Raw genomic sequence first — 16,522 nt, 5'->3', positions numbered from 1 at the left:
TACATGCAATGCATACACGGTCCACTGGCTGACGGTACTACATCACCCACTTGATATGTGTGTTCATCTATTTGGCATCCGCTCTTGGTAGCGGCTCCTTTGTAAGCGTGATGTAAGAAATGTGGTGGAAGTGTTGTCGATGTGGTCGTGGTACTAGTGGTCACATTCACAACAGTTGCCATTGACACTGGACATTCGTATCGCGGGCAGCAGAAACCTTGAATTGGTTCCTCGTGACACCCATTGATTGGTGGTGGACATGATTGCTGTAAGCAAATAATGTCGCTACGGAAGCAGAAACAGAAGTCGCACGGATCGTCTCTAGGTATTTGTTGGGCAGATACGTATAATTTGCCACCATATCGACATGTTCCTGGACCAAATGCTGCTTGATCATCTTCTTCACCATAGTCTTCATCGAGGTAAGTCGATCCGGGATAATGAGACGTTCCTGGCTCGTATTCGTTGCCATATTGAGGTGCAGGTGCTTCGGATGATGTAACCTGTTTGAATGTTGTTTGTTCGACACTTTGGACTTTCTCTGTAACGGCTGGTTTCTCCGTTGTTGCTACTTCCTCTTCGCTCTTCGGTTCAGTTGTCGTCTGTTCAGCTTCCGCTTGCAGAGTGGGAACTGGAGCTTTGGTTGGACTAATAATATCTAAAATTGTGGGTATTTTTTCTGTGTTATCTTCTCCGAATTTCTGTGCGAAATCTACATCGCTTAAGGTTGTCGATTCAGTCGCCTTGGTTATGTCGTCACCAATAATTTTATCACTTTCTTTTTCTGCTGGCTCAGTAGCTAATTCTATGACCATTGGTGAATCAGTTACACCTTCAAGTCCTTTCTCAGTTGGACTTTCAGCTCCTTTTTCGGTTGCACCCTCTACTCCTTTTTCAGTAATTCCATCGATCACTTTTTCTGTCTGACTTTCAACTTCTTTTTCTGTTGATGCCTCAGCTTCTTTTTCCGTTGGAGATGCAATTTCTTTTTCGGTTACAGCTTCAATTCCTTTTTCAGTTGGTGCTTCAATTCCCTTTTCGGTAGGTGTTTCGACCTCTTTTTCTGTGGGTTTTTCAGCTTCTCCTTCAGTTACACCTTCCTTTTCGGTTACTGCTTCAATTCCCTTTTCGGTTGCTGCTGCAATTCCCTTTTCGGTTGCTACTTCTGCTCCCTTTTCGGTTGCTTCTTCTGCTCCCTTTTCGGTTGCTTCTTCTGCTCCCTTTTCGGTTGCTTCTTCTGCTCCCTTTTCGGTTGCTTCTTCTGCTCCCTTTTCGGTTGCTTCTTCTGCTCCCTTTTCGGTTGCTTTTTCTGATCCCTTTTCGGTTGCTATCTCGGCTTCTTTTTCCGTAACAACTTCAGCTCCTCTTTCGGTTGCTTCTTCTGCTCCCTTTTCGGTTGCTTCTTCTGCTCCCTTTTCAGTTTCTTTTTCGGTTGATCCTTCTACTAACACGTCTTGACTAGCGGGTGTTACTTCAGTTCCCGGTTCTTTCTCTGTCGATGGCTGTTCAGTTGAGTCAGCTTTTTCAGTCGCAGGTGAACCTTCATCAGATGGTGCCTTAGTTACATCGACTGGTCCAGGTGTACCTTCTTCTTCAGGTGTTTCAGTTGTAAGAACCTCGACTTGTTTTGGTGCGAGAGTTTGTGGTGGACTAATAATATCGAAAATTGTTGTGATTTTCTGAGGTTCAGTTGTTCGATCACCTCCAAATTCTTCAACTCCCGCACTACTCAACGTTGTTTGTTCAGGAGCTGAGGTCTTTTCTTGCTCAATTTCTTCTTGCAATGATGGAACTGTAGAAATTTCTGGAGCGCTCGTTTGAATGTCTTCAGATAAAGGTTTTAGTGTGGCTGAAATAGCTTCTTCAGTTGTTTCGCTACCTTCGGCTGGTTCAGATGATGGTCCCTCTGGTACAGCTTTCTCAGTTGCAATTTCCGGTTTTAGTGTGCCTTCTTCAGGATATTCGGATGAAATCTCTTTCTCTGTTTGTTCATCTTCAGACGATTTCGGTGTTGTGCCTGATATATCTTCTGTAACCGGTTCCTGTGCTGCTTGTGAAGCAATATGAATAGGAACAATTGGAGATTCAGTAACAATTTCCGGAATTTCAGTTTGAACTTCTTCTTGCGATGGTTCTTGTGTAGCCGGTGCTGCGCTCTCTGTACCAGTGCTAATTTCAGGTTGTGAACTAGCTAATGTAGTTGCGCCTTCTTTTTCCGTTTCCACTGGTGATGCAGATGTCGGGCGTGCAGCGTCAGAATCGTCAAACCTTGTCCCTAAGTCATCAGGTGTTCCCAAATCTTTTTGTGTTGTACCAGTCTCTTCTCCTTCCGCACTTGCTGCAGTTGTACCAACAGCTTCTGCACTTGATTCAGTAGCTTCTTTTACCGCTGAGTCGGTTACACTGATGCCTGTTTCTTCACTAACATCAGATTGTTGGGTGACTCCGATTTCAGTTACTGATGCTTCAGTGGCTGCAATGTCTGATGCACTTTCCTCTTCGGATGGTTTTTCAGACGTACTTATTTCAACAGATGCTTCAACTCCCTTTTCGGTTGCAAATTCTGGTCCCTTTTCGGTTCCTACTTCGGCTTTCGTTTCGGTCACTGCTTCAGCTCCCTTTTCGGTTGATCCTTCCACTAAGGCATCTTGACTAGTTGGTGTTGTTTCAGCTCCGAGTTCTTGCTCTGTAGATGGTTGTTCAGTTGATTCAGCTTTTTCGGTGGCAGGTGATTCTTCATCAGTTGGTGCCTTAGTTACATCGACTGGTCCAGGTGTACCTTCTTCTTCAGGTGCCAATGACTTTTCAGTTGTAACATCTTCGGCTTGTTGTGGAGCGAAGGTTTTTGGTGGACTGGTAATATCGAAAATTGTTGTGATTTTCTGAGGTTCAGTTGTACGGTCACCTCCAAATTCTTCAACTCCTACACTACTTAATGTTGTCTGTTCAGGAGCTGAGGTCTTTTCTTGCTCAATTTCTTCTTGCAATGATGGAACTGTAGAAATTTCTGGAGCGCTCGTTTGAATGTCTTCAGATAAAGGTTTTAGTGTGGCTGAAATAGCTTCTTCAGTTGTTTCGCTACCTTCAGCTGGTTCAGATGATGGTCCCTCTGGTACAGCTTTCTCAGTTGCAATTTCCGGTTTTAGTGTGCCTTCTTCAGGATATTCGGATGAAATCTCTTTCTCTGTTTGTTCATCTTCAGAAGGTTTCGGTGTTGTGCCTGATATATCTTCTGTAACCGGTTCCTGTGCTGCTTGTGAAGTAATATGAATAGGAACAATTGGAGATTCAGTAACAATTTCCGGAATTTCAGTTTGAACTTCTTCTTGCAATGGTTCTTGTGTAGCCGGTGCTGCGCTCTCTGTACCAGTGCTAATTTCAGGTTGTGAACTAGCTAATGTAGTTGCGCCTTCTTTTTCCGTTTCCACTGGTGATGCAGATGTCGGGCGTGCAGCGTCAGAATCGTCAAACCTTGTCCCTAAGTCATCGGGTGTTCCCAAATCTTTTTGTGTTGTACCAGTCTCTTCTCCTTCCGCACTAGCTGCAGTTGTACCAACAGCCTCTGCACTTGATTCAGTAGCTTCTTTTACCGCTGAGTCCGTTACACTGATGCCTGTTTCTTCACTAACATCAGATTGTTGTGTGGATCCAATTTCAGTTACTGATGCTTCAGTGGCTGCAATGTCTGATGCACTTTCTTCTTCGGATGGTTTTTCAGACGTACTGATTTCAGGAGATGCTAGGTCTTCTGATGTTGGTTGAGGTGGACGGATGATGTCTAAGAGTGTGGTCATTTTCTGACTTTCAGTCGTTTGGTCACTTTCAAACTTCCCTTCTGTTGCGGTGCTCAATGTTGTTGGTACTTCTGGTTCAATTTCTTTGGTTACGCTTTCTTCTTGAGTATCACGAACAGGTGATTGTGTAGCTTCTTCACTTGGGCGTACTGAAGCCTCTTCGATAGGACTCAAAGTTGGTGTTTCAGTGCCAATGTCGGAAGCTTCAGTAGGAATGTTTTCGAGTAATGGTTTTCCTGTACTTAGTTCGGTAATCGGTTCACCACTTCCTTCAGCTGGTTCTTCGATCAGAGATTTCTCTGTTGACGCAGCACTTTCATCAGAAGTTGGTTTTGTTGTAGCACTTTCTTCAGTGGCACCACTACCTTCAGCAGGTTCTTCCTCGGTGACTTCAGATGGTTTTTCTGTGGCTATTTCATCTCCAGATTGTTTGGTCGTTTCTTCGGAAATTTCAGTTTGGTCCTCAGATTCAGGTTTCTGTGTTGCCGAAACGCTCACATCTTCTGGCTTTTGTGTTGCTTGTTGATCATCTGGTTTTTCTGAAGCCGGGGATTCTGTAGGAAGTTCGGATGTCGATGGTTCCTGAGTTTCACCAAGGATGGAAACAATACCTTCTTCTTCGATAGCAGGCTTGGAAGTACCTTCTTCGGTAATAACTGGAATAGTGGGTTTTTGAGTTGGGCTTTCATCGGTTTGACCTTCATCTTTTTGTGTTGATGAAATTTCTGTCGCAGAAGGAGCAGATGCTTTTTCTGTGCCAGCTCCTTGCTCTACACTAGCTGAAGTTGTGACATCTACTTCGCTCTCTGTAACATGACTCTCGATCGATATTGTAGATGGAGTATGTGTTTCAGTGTCTTGGAATCTATTTCCTAATTCCTCAGGAGTCTCCAATTCTTTTTCGGTTGCAGTTTCTGTAGAAGGAGCTTTTGTTTGTCCGGCACTGGTTACTGGTTCAGATACGTTCTCTTCTTCCAATATATCAGCCTTTTCAGTTGTTACATCAGCAGATGGATACTGTGAACTAGTACTAGCGTCTCCAGCTTTGGTAATATATTCATCGATTATATTCTCACTTTCGATATCACTTGGATGAGCTGGTTTGGTTGTCCCTTCAATTGCGGGGGAAGCGGTTGCACCACTTTCTGTCGCTTGCTCTGAAGTTTCAGTTTGAACCTCTTGGGCTGGCTTTTCTGTTTCACCAATTTCAGCCGCTTCAGATGCAGTTTCTTCAGGTAACGATTTATCTGTAACTCCTTCATCTGGTCTTGTTGCTTTTGTCGTACCTTCTTCTTGAGCAGAAGTAGAACTAAGTTCGGTTACAGGTTGCTCTTCTTCAAGCAATGGTTTCGTAGTAGCAGGCTCAGTTGTATCTTGTTCAGAGGATGGCGTAATCTTATCGGTGATTGATTCAGTAATAGCTGCAAGACCATCTTCACTTACTGGGCCTTTCGTTTCTTCTTCAGTAGCACTGCTTTCGAGTGCTGGTTCTGACGTCGTTTCTGATGTTTCTACGCGAACAACTGGCTCTTCAGTGATGTGCTCTTCAACGCTAGGTTCAGTAACTTCTTGCTCAGTTATTGGTGCTTCTGACCCTTCTTGACTAAGAGGTGACTCTGTGTCTTCAGATGTAGCAACAGGTTTAGACGTTTCAGTCGTACCGTCTTCAACGGTTTCAGGCAATGGTTTTTGTGTTGAGATTACGCCTTCTTCTGTAATTTCTTCAATTGGTTCCACTGCCTGTTGAGTCGCAACTTGAATTCGCTTAACGGGTTTCTCGGTTTCACTTGGAGTAGATGCTGTTGTTCCTTCTTCAATACCAGCAGAAGTTGTACCCTGTTCAGTTTGTTTTTCTGTTAAACCTTCTTCTTGTAATGGTTCCTGTGTAGCAGAAGTTTCTGTTGCTTGTTCCTGACCTGATGTTACGTGACTTTCCACTGGGATTCCGCCTGGCGCATTTGTATAACTGTCAACGCTCGGAACATCGGTCGAAGAGGTTTCGGCTTCTGTCGAGGCATCCTCACTTGGAGTTTGTTTCACAGTAGTGACACTTTCTGGAACTGCCGCGGTGGTATCTTTTTCGGTGACAGAAACGTCAACATCAGACTTTTGCGTAGCTGTTTGCTCGCCTTCTGTTACGGTTTCCTCTACTGGAGCGGCGGTGTGTTCTTCTTCTGTGCCAGTGATACTTGCTTCTGTAGCACCACTTCCCTCTGCTTCAGTTGATTCATCATCCTTAGTTGGAACAGATGGAGTAGCACCGCTGTCATTAATTCTATTATCAAGATCAACAGATTCTGGTTGTTCTGTGGGAAGTTCCGTTACTTCTTTAGCCTGTTCTGTAGTCACATCTGATAATTCTGTCGAAGGAGCAACGGTGTAAACTTTTTTGGTAACTGCAATTTCTTCGACAACTGGAGTTGTTGTAGTTTCATCTTGAGGCTCAGCACTTAATGGTTTTTGGGTTTTGGCTGTTTCAATTGGTGCATCTGTTACTGTTCCAAACTCATCACTGACAACTGGTGCAGCTAAAGTGGTAATTTCACCTTCAAACGCAGATGATGGTACTGTGGTTACTTCCTGAATGCTTTCCGATTCTTTTTCGGTAGATGGTTGTGCAGATAGTTCAGTGGCAGAAGGCTGTTCTGTGGCAGAAGGCTGTTCTGTGGCAGAAGGCTCCTCCGGCTGTTCTGAGGCGGAAGGCTCCTCAGGCTGTTCTGTGGCAGACGACACCTCAGGCTGTTCTGTAGCAGAAGGCTGTTCTGTAGCAGAAGGCTCATCAGGCTGTTCTGTGGCCGATAACACTTCTGGTTGTTCCGTGGCCGATGGTTTTTCAGGTTGTTCTGCGGCCGAAACGATTGATTTTTCTGTAACTTTTTCAGATGTTGATTCCTCATCAGGTTTTTCTGAGGCCGGTGATTCTTCTTCCGGCTTTTCAGTGGCTGGTGATTCTTCTTCTGGTTTTTCTGAGGCCGGTGCTTCTTCTGGTTTTTCTGAGGCCGGTGCTTCTTCTGGTTTTTCTGAGGCCGGTGCTTCTTCTGGTTTTTCTGAGGCCGGTGATTCTTCTTCCGGTTTTTCAGTGGCTCGCAATTCTTCTTCAGGTTTTTCAGAGGCCGGTGCTTCTTCTGGTTTTTCTGAGGCCGGTGCTTCTTCTGGTTTTTCTGAGGCCGGTGATTCTTCTTCCGGTTTTTCAGTTGCTCGCAATTCTTCTTCAGGTTTTTCAGAGGCCGGTGCTTCTTCTGGTTTTTCTGAGGCCGGTGATTCTTCTTCCGGTTTTTCAGTGGCTGGCGATTCTTCTTCTGGTTTTTCTGAGGCCGGTGATTCTTCTTCAGGTTTTTCAGTGGCTGGCGATTCTTCTTCAGGTTTTTCAGAGGCCGGTGTTTCTTCTGGTTTCTCGGAAGCTGGCGATTCCTCTTCAGGCTTCTCAGTGGCTGGCGATTCCTCTTCAGGTTTTTCAGAGGCCGGTGTTTCTTCTGGTTTTTCTGAGGCCGGTGATTTTTCTTCCGGTTTTTCAGTGGCTGGCGATTCTTCTTCCGGTTTTTCAGAAGCCGGTGTTTCTTCTGGTTTTTCTGAGGCCGGTGATTCTTCTTCTTGTTTCTCAGTGGCCGGTGATTCTTCTTCAGGTTTTTCAGATGCCGGTGTTTCTTCTGATTCTTCTTCCGGTTTTTCAGTGGCTGGCGATTCTTCTTCAGGTTTTTCAGAAGCCGGTGTTTCTTCTGGTTTTTCTGAGGCCAGTGATTCTTCTTCTGGTTTCTCAGTGACTGGTGATTCCTCTTCAGGTTTTTCAGAGGCCGGTGCTTCTTCTGGTTTTTCTGAGGCCGGTGATTCTTCTTCTGGTTTCTCTGAGGCTGACGATTCATCTTCAGGTTTCTCTGAGGCCGGAGATTCTTCATCGGGTTTCTCAGGCGACTCAGTAGCAGAAGAAACTGTTTTTTCTGTAGGTTTGGCGCTTTCGACGTCCGAAATTACCTCTGTAATAAATTCATCTTCTACCGCAAGAGCTTTAGTGGCACTAGTTGCAGATTCGGTAATGGATTCAGTCGATCTTTCTGTTTCAGATAGTGGTAATTCCGTAATGGAAACTGTAACACCAGGCGTGCAATCATATTGTGGGCAACACGAATCATTGTCTTCAATTAATCGGCAGTTTATCTTCGATACAGGTTCATTGCAATGGTGAATGGGTGTGCACTGAGCAATGCTATTCAAACAGGTACACGATTCATCACATTTTTCATTTGTCACCGGCACTCGAGAATTATTTCGATAGGTCACTCCATCGATTAAACATGCTCCTTCGCCCGGTATAATGTGTGGTATGACAGTGTTGATATCAATATCTTCATCAAAACCAGGGAACAGTAAAGTGGTGGTTTCAAGTTTTTCTTGTGCTTTCATCATCTCATCGACAATAGATTGTGTAGCAGATTCACCAGTCAAATCAATACGTTGGCCAAGTGGCGATAGCGTTGTTCTGTCAGACTCGTCGGCGTGTTCGGTTATCGGCAATGGTTTGGTTAGACCTTCATCTTCAATTTCATTGATGTTATCGGATTCGGTTGATACGTCAGTGCGTGTTGTCGTTGTCAATGATAAAGACTCTTCTGTCGTTTCGTCTCCCATATCACAGTCATATGTAGTTGGACAACATTGTCCATCGCGTGGCGGTTGTGGCTTGCACTGTTTGCCCATATTTTCTAATTGTGCGCTGCACTCTTGAACGGCACATATCATGTGACCTCGCATGCAATAGCAATGTTGACATGGCTCATCGCTTTCAATAACTTCACCTTCGTTGTAAATAATATCGTTATGGACGCAATGATTTTCTTCTGGAATCATTGTTGTAGTCAGTACGAATGGTGTTGGACGAACGGTTGTGGTCGAGTCTTCAAGGAGGAAATCATCCATAGCATCTCTTCCTGCAAATGAAAACGAAAGAATGAAATTTTAATATCTTCAACGAAAATTGTGTGTTTGCAAGAACACTTACCACAATCGTAACGAACGGGACAGCAAACATCTCTATTATAAATTGGACTACAACCTTCAACATGTAGTGTACATTCCTGCATCACGCACGATGTCATGTTTCGTATGCAATAGCACAGCTCGCATGGTTTTTTTGGGTTTGATGGTATCTATAAAAATGGAAATGAAATTTCAAAAATGCGTCCATTTGAAACGGTCGATAACAGCGTCACTAATCTTAAGCTAAATTAAATTTTCCCATCAAAAAACAGAAAATTAAATGTCAACAACCGGCTGCTATACGGTTACATTAGCTGCAAGATGATTCATCGGGAAAATGATGTATCTTAAATGATTTCTGTTTTTACGTTGGATGTACCTTAAGAATCATATGCTGCGATGACCGATATGAAGTTAATTGTTGCCCTAATTACTCTCTTCTCAGCATCTAAAGCAATCATTTGTGAATTGAACACACAAAGCTTTGCTAATACGATTCATTTTTCGAACTACTGCGGTGTTATTGGGTCACGACTCCTCAGGTAGAAAAAAAAGATCTAGCGATGCGTCTAACAAATTTACCGACTCAATCTAAATTATATTTGAATCGGCAAGCTAATAGCACTGTACACCAATCAGAGACCTTTCTATTTTTGTTTCTAATTAAACAGTTTAAAAAGAACATCAGTCATCGCATAGTTAAAAAAAGTGATGATCTGTAACCACAAACTGTCTCACAACAATACCTATATTATTTACTACGCCGATCGAAACGAAACGCACAAAAGTTTCTTAGAGCGAAAACCATGTGAAATGAAACTACTGTGAAGTCTTTAATTTGCGCCATGTAAATTCAGCAGAAATTGAAGAGAGAGAGAGAGAGAGAGACAGGGAGCAAAAAAAAATCCACTTCAATAAATAACACAAATCGTAAAGCTTAGAACAACTAGCTCATTATGTGCTGCACAGCAAGAAAGCCCTCCTGATGGTCAAGTTTCTTTTATCGATTTTAAGCCATGACGTTATCGGATCTTCATTTTCCTTTTTTGTCTGTATAGCAAATTCATTCTAAACTAAACTGAATAGTGATGATAAACGAAGTTTTATGCCAGAAGTTGGGGCTACGTAAATAACCGCACGTTATTAACAAAATGAAGAGTTTCTTTCGAATGACACCACATTTATGAAAAATGGATTGGAAATGGCCAGCGAAAATGGCCTTAAAGTTGATGAATTTTCCGGGACACTTTTTGGGAGAACCCTAATACCGAAAAAAGTTCTTCCATGAAATATCGGTAATGTGACAAACTTACCAGAACAGAAGAAAGTTTCCACAACAAATATTGTATTTTCGGAGATATTCGACTTTGAAGGTTTCATATGAATGGCTTTTCCGGCCAAAAAACGATTTTCCATTTTCCGGAAAAAGATTTTGTTGCACAACTGCAGTTTATGAATCTTTCGACATGTCTTTGTGTCTTTCTAATACCTATATTTTTAGCATCGTATCCAACCTATGGCGTGTCCTATATTTAAGTGTCTATCGACTTCTTAGCAAATATCTACAACAATAGGACCCGTATGAAGGTCGTACAGGTCTAAGAGAAGAAAAAAAATCTTCCGGCAGAATAAGCCGTATGTAAAACTCTATACAACAATGTGAGATCTAACATTTATTTTTCACTTCAGACACCGACTTTTTTGATGCATAAGATTAAAAAGCTATTAACAGAACCATCAAAGTTCGATAATAATTTATTTTTAGATCTTTTTTCTGTTTTGTTTTCTTGCTTTATAAGAATAGAGGACCTATAGCTTGCCGAACCATAAAAATAATTTAATTTTCATTTCGATAATCACAAATTTAAATTTATCTGTTTTGTACAAACAATAAACTGTTAAATATTTGCACAACAGAAGAGTTCGTATAAGAGAGTCCGTCCGTTTTCTAGTTTGACGAGAATTCAAATTTTGGCATTTAGAATGTGTTTCTGCTATTTTTGGGTATAAAAATGCAAATATGACTTTGGAATCGCGGAACAAAAAAAAACGAGGAAAAAAAGAACAAGTTGATGTACGCTGCGCACTCTTACCTGAGATCCCTCTGCATAGAATTGATTGTTTATATGGCATCCATAGCGATCTGGCATCGCTAATGATGTTGAATGGAGGCCGGAACTATGATCAACAAGTTCGACTGGAACTGAAAATTGATTTTAATTAGAATTACAAGTTTAATGCTATTTTTAGTCCATTCAGTCACACGAAAGATAAAGTGTTTGTCGTATGACGGAATGTTAATGCTAATTAAATTGATTAATCAATTAAAAATGATTAATTTGATTGGCTAATCAATTTAGCTAATGAATTAATTAACACAAATGGTTAACAAAATACTTGAATTTCAATTTTAGGATAAAGCTTTTCGGTTAAAGCAGCTTGAATGGACATTTATTTTTGTTTACATTAAAGCCATGCCGTACGATGATCTAAAAACAACATTTTTCTCTCGACAACAGAAGAATTCTTTTTTTTTACGATTTAACAATAAAATAATCTGCAACCTCTATATTACGCTACACTATTTATGGTCTCGAATCAAATTCAAAGACCGTTCAATTAAAAACTGTAAAAAGCTGTATACGATCTACTATTGTAAAAAAATGCAATTTCAACTCAGCTCAACTATGGTTAAAATAGATTAATTCCTCTAAAAAAATCTGGTGTAGAGAAAGAGGAAAAAAAACGAATCAATTAAATGTGTGGTAAGTTTGTTAGAATGTACAGATTTAATCTCTGCATATCTATGATCTGAATTGTATTTTTCCATGTCGATTGATTGGTTGGACGTCCCACTTTGCGCTTTTATAAGTTAATTTAATTCCGATGAATGGTCGACGAACAATTTTCCCAACCCGGAAAAGTATCAGCTGAGAAACGAAATTGAAATAAAATTTAACGAATTTAATCTACGAATCTCACAAAATTTGCAATTTAGAATCGTAATTCCTTGCTAATTTAAATATTTTTCCCGTTTTGTGATGCTATTTCGCGGTACGTTTTCATGTTCGACGTTGGTTTGAGGTTGCAGTTTAATTTTCTTTTACTTTAAAATAACAACCGAAATTCAAATATTCCCTTTTTTGTATTTTACCGACATTTACAGAATTTAAAAATAAAAACGAAAAGAAGTTTAAAGAACTTACCTTCTGGACAAGTTATAATTGGGCAACATTGGTCGTCTCTTTTTTCAATTGTGCAGTCTTGACCGATTGGTTTCGTAAAAGGACATACTCTTAGATAACACATAAGCATTTTATTATGGCAAGTGCAATTCAAACATGGTTCATTCGTTAAAATTCGATCGCCTTCACTGTAGTGGTTGTAATTGTAATAACAGCCTAAAGATGATGGATCCACCATTTCAGTTGGTTCTTTAAATGGTGCTGTAACAATAAAATGAGAAAAAAATTATTTAAATTTGTTTATAATTTGAAACACTTGTTCGATTGCTTTAAATGGTTTTTCTGGTAAAAATATGCAATTTGATAAACAATAAGTTAATAATCATAAAAAAAAACAGACAAATGTTCCTTCAAGGCTGGAGGTCTGCGATTATTTTAAATTGTTGCGATGATTTTTTGTTATTAGGAATAATAAAACCATTCTTACAAGTTAGATTAACGTAAATAGGTGATGTCAGTGGTTCCATTCAGTCTAGAATATAACAAAAATAGTCTGCGACCTTATACTATTACACTCTTTCCTTCCTTAATCTCGTTACTAAATACCAACCAAGGAAATGACTTAAATGAATTCAGTTATCCCAATACACTTCTAAACAAAAAAAATTCGTTACTCCTTGCATTTGAAAAACCGTGGGACCTCTGCGAATTCGTTGCAATTCTGTCTATACCCCCAATAAAAATGTTAAATGTAAAGTGTAAAATGGAAACGATGATTTCCGCACGTACAATTAACTAGAGAATCATCACACAAAAAAAAAATCAAGTTCACCTGAGGCTGAGAGTATTCATGGTTTAGGAAATCTATTTCTGTATCGAAAACCATTGAACGAAAACAATAATGAAGACGTATAGCGGCTTAGCTACTTTTACAAATACACACACTGTCAAATGGAATTCTTACAATTTTTAAGTAAGCCATTGACTGATGGTTCGATATCATTCAACAAATCATTCATCGGAACCATTTCATTGATCATAGAATTTTCGTCGAATGATGAAATTTGTTTTTTTTTTTATTCTTTCGGCGTGTAACGAAACCTGTTATTACAATTAGTCCATTAATCTCAAATGAAACTATGTCAAATTTAAGGCTTTTTTGTGCGATTCTAATTTTTTCTTAACCCGCCAAGTGTTAGAAACTTTCGGTACTCAAATCAATTTTTTTGCGATACATTAACGAGATATAATGGAGAAGAGGAAACAAGTGGAATCGAAAAGAAGCACCGACATACAATAGAATGGTTACACACGGCGAAATTCTTGACAAAAATTTCACTGAATTTTCAACTTGATCTTTCGAATTCGGACCATATATTCAATTTAATTATCATCTGAAGCATAATATTATAATCGGTTACTCAGGTTGTATAATCCGTATATAGTCAATTGTGCCAATCTTCAATTGAGCTGCAGAGAAGAAGAAGTTGAAGGAAAAAAATATATTTGCTGAGAACAACTAAGCAGCAAATATAAACCTTTTTTATATTGTATATAGTCACACTATATCTCTTGTCACAAAACAAGTCGCCTTGTCCGTTTATACTTTGAACATTTTTATACCAACACCGGCGAATGGGTAAGAACTTCATTGCAAAATTGAATCATAATACAAGTCATGAATTTCGCTTCTTTTTTCTCATTTTACCTTCTCATCAAAATTGTTTACAGTACATTTTCTTGTACATAACATACATAAACAAGACAACAAACAGGTCAACAAACTCTTCAGTTATTTCTTATGTATATAATAAATCTCTTCAAAGTAAAGAAGTTGCGCATATACTTCTCTGGCACAATAATTTAAAAATGTACTTAGACTGAAGAATAAGTTAAAGAAAAAAGTGTTTGGTCACTTGCTTCGTCCAAAAAAAACCATTATCAATTCAAATCAAAGCAAATAAAAGACTTCTCAAATCAACCAAAGAGTAAGAGAAAAAAAGCCACAGCCGAAAAAACCGAACACAGACCGAAAAGAATAGGAGAAAAAAAGGTGCAGCTACACAACTGCAAATCAATATCTATTTTATAATTCTTCTATTGATTTGCCATAAATTTCTCGTGTTATTTTTTTCCCTATAAGAACGTTACAAAACTCGTATTATATAAATAGAAATTTACAAAAAAAATCTAAATAAAAACAAACAAACTGACAAAAAAAGCATTTGATGTTTTTCATAATTTAATCAAATTTATTCATACCAAAAATATATATCTAAATCAATTCCCACAAAAATTTCATTGACCGAATGCCGAGCAACAGAAAATATCATAACCATATCTGTAAATTCAAAACTTTTTTCTTTCGATGAAGAGTCGTCGGTCTATGTTTTTCTTTGAACTTGAAAATTAGCACAGTTACCGTAATTAATGCTTTAACCTCAACATTACCATTAACATTCAACATTCTTAGAGACATGCATGCACATTGCACATATATATACAATATTATACATGAGAGCCAGTGTGTTGTGTAACCATACGAAATAAAAAAAAATTTCTTCTCAGAAAATTTTAAAAGTAGTCAGGTCAGCGAATAAGAAATTATTCAATACCACTATGTTTTATGACGTTAGAAAATTGTTAAATGTTTTAAAAGTTTCATTTTGTGAGACTATCGTTTGGTGTTTTGTAGGAACTCTGACTTGGAAAATAAATATCGAATGAATTTCGAACGTATTACGTGCGGAGAGTGTACGTACAGGTAGTTCTAATGCGCCCAATACAGTGGGAAAGGTAGGAAAGGTGTATGATTTGATTTGATAACTCTGTTATTTTACATTCATCGGAAATCGATAAGATGTGATTATAAGATGGATGTGTGGATAGTCTGTCGTTTCTTTTTTGTACTTATATTTCATCGATTGGAGCATCAATAAGATTGCCGGGTAAAAATAACGGTTTTTTATGCTTAACTGTTTTGTACCGACAAAAAAACATTCTTGTCTGTCTTTTTTTGGGATCGCTTCGAATTTCCATTTCATGAAATTAAAAGTAAGTGAAAAGCTTAATACAATTTGGTTTCCGATTTTATCATTAGAAATTGGGGGTTGAGAATTTCCAGCGCATCGACAAAAGGAATCATTGACATTTCATTTAAATTGGTAGAATTTGATTCCAGTTTGCGTGGATGGTTGTATTATGGATTGGGATATATATATATAGAGCATGTTTCTAATTTCTTCAGATGTCTTAATTTTTCATTGTGTAGGATTCTGATGCCTAAGGTAAAATATGATAATAAAGCCGTCGACATTTAAAAAATACTTTAATAGACAGTTGAAAGCCTTTACAAATTTTACGAAGAATGATTTATAAAGTCAATAATCAAATGAAATATAAGAAAAAACCGTTTTGGGCTAAAGAAAATCTAGTACTTCAACCTCTAACAAACACAAGTGAATAGCAACTGTTTGTAGAACTTTTGGAATTTGTGAAAAAGGAAAAAAACGTTTGCAATGTAGCTTCGCTAGCTGTACAGTTTTCAGTTTAATTAAATAGATCATTCCTCATTACATTACTTAATCTACCTAGTTGACTGATTCCAATTGATATGTAACCAAACTCATTTATGATTTGTACAAGGTTGGATTTGAACACTCTCGACAGTAAGCGTCAGTACGTATCATGCTAAAAGTAATCTGTGCCAAGTCAATATTATAAATATTCACTTCATCACGTATAATGGAATTTCTCACTGAAAAAGAAATTTCTTAGATTTTGTCAACCTAATTATTTATGATGGTTAAAGAGTGTGTTGTGTGTATGGCATGCCACTTCAAATTATTCTCATATTCAAATTAACTTTACTTTGTTAAACTATGGATTTTATATTGCTGAAACTATGTGAACCATTCTGCATTTTAAGTGCATTAACTTAGTTGTTGGCTGTTTTTTTTTCCTCTGTTAATTCACACAATTCATTTATTTGCAATGTTCATACGTATATATATGAGAGTAGCGTAACATTCCAAGTTCACATTAGAATGATATGAAGTAGATGTTAATTACAACACGTTTGACCATTCTAACGGTTCGATAATTTATGTAAGTGTAAATTTTCTTAAATTTTATTTTTTTTTTTTCGAAAAGAAAGAAATCATTCGAAAATACATATAAATTCGTTCATATACGTACGGTTGTGCATTTTATACGTGGTCTGTATCAAAATTCTAGGTAAATAAAATCTCATTCTTCTGTGATATTTTATGTGTGTAATGTACCTTTGCTTAATTCCCAATCAGCATTCAACGCAAAGAGAATTAAACGTCTGCTAGAATTACCATTTTTCACTAAAACCCATAATTCCTAAGTGAAATGTACGTTAATGTTTTTGTGAACCCACACAATAAAAACCGGAGTGAAATAGAAATTTCATTCTTTCAACTCTCAACCTCAGCATTAACACTATTATGGTGTGGTGTGTGCTATGTGTGCAGAAAAGAATATTATATTTTTGCGTTGTGTGTTTGGGTGGTGGCTATATGCTACACAAAAACCTCTCTGCACAAA

The 16,522-nt window shown here is 38.6% G+C and overlaps 1 protein-coding gene across 5 annotated transcripts in view; it reads right to left on the bottom strand.

The window, feature by feature from the left end:
* LOC119070023 (mucin-19) overlaps window positions 1-16,522 on the bottom strand; it is a 38,087-nt gene that overhangs the window by 4,166 nt on the left and 17,399 nt on the right. The window contains exons 3-7 of one of the 5 annotated variants that reach the window (XM_037174307.1): window positions 11,972-12,211; window positions 10,859-10,968; window positions 8,788-8,935; window positions 1,419-8,716; window positions 4-1,334 (exon numbers count right to left, since the gene is read on the bottom strand). In XM_037174307.1, the coding sequence (XP_037030202.1) occupies window positions 4-1,334; window positions 1,419-8,716; window positions 8,788-8,935; window positions 10,859-10,968; window positions 11,972-12,211 (9,127 nt within the window). Of the gene's footprint in view, window positions 1-3; window positions 8,717-8,787; window positions 8,936-10,858; window positions 10,969-11,971; window positions 12,212-16,522 lie in introns of all 5 variants that reach the window. The other 4 variants (XM_037174308.1, XM_037174306.1, XM_037174305.1 and 1 more) reach the window with 4 other exon arrangements.

The sequence above is a fragment of the Bradysia coprophila genome, assembly GCF_014529535.1.
Source record: "Bradysia coprophila strain Holo2 chromosome X unlocalized genomic scaffold, BU_Bcop_v1 contig_44, whole genome shotgun sequence".
NCBI classification, from domain to species: Eukaryota; Metazoa; Arthropoda; class Insecta; order Diptera; family Sciaridae; genus Bradysia; species Bradysia coprophila.
This window is presented reverse-complemented; position numbering and strand designations above follow the sequence as displayed.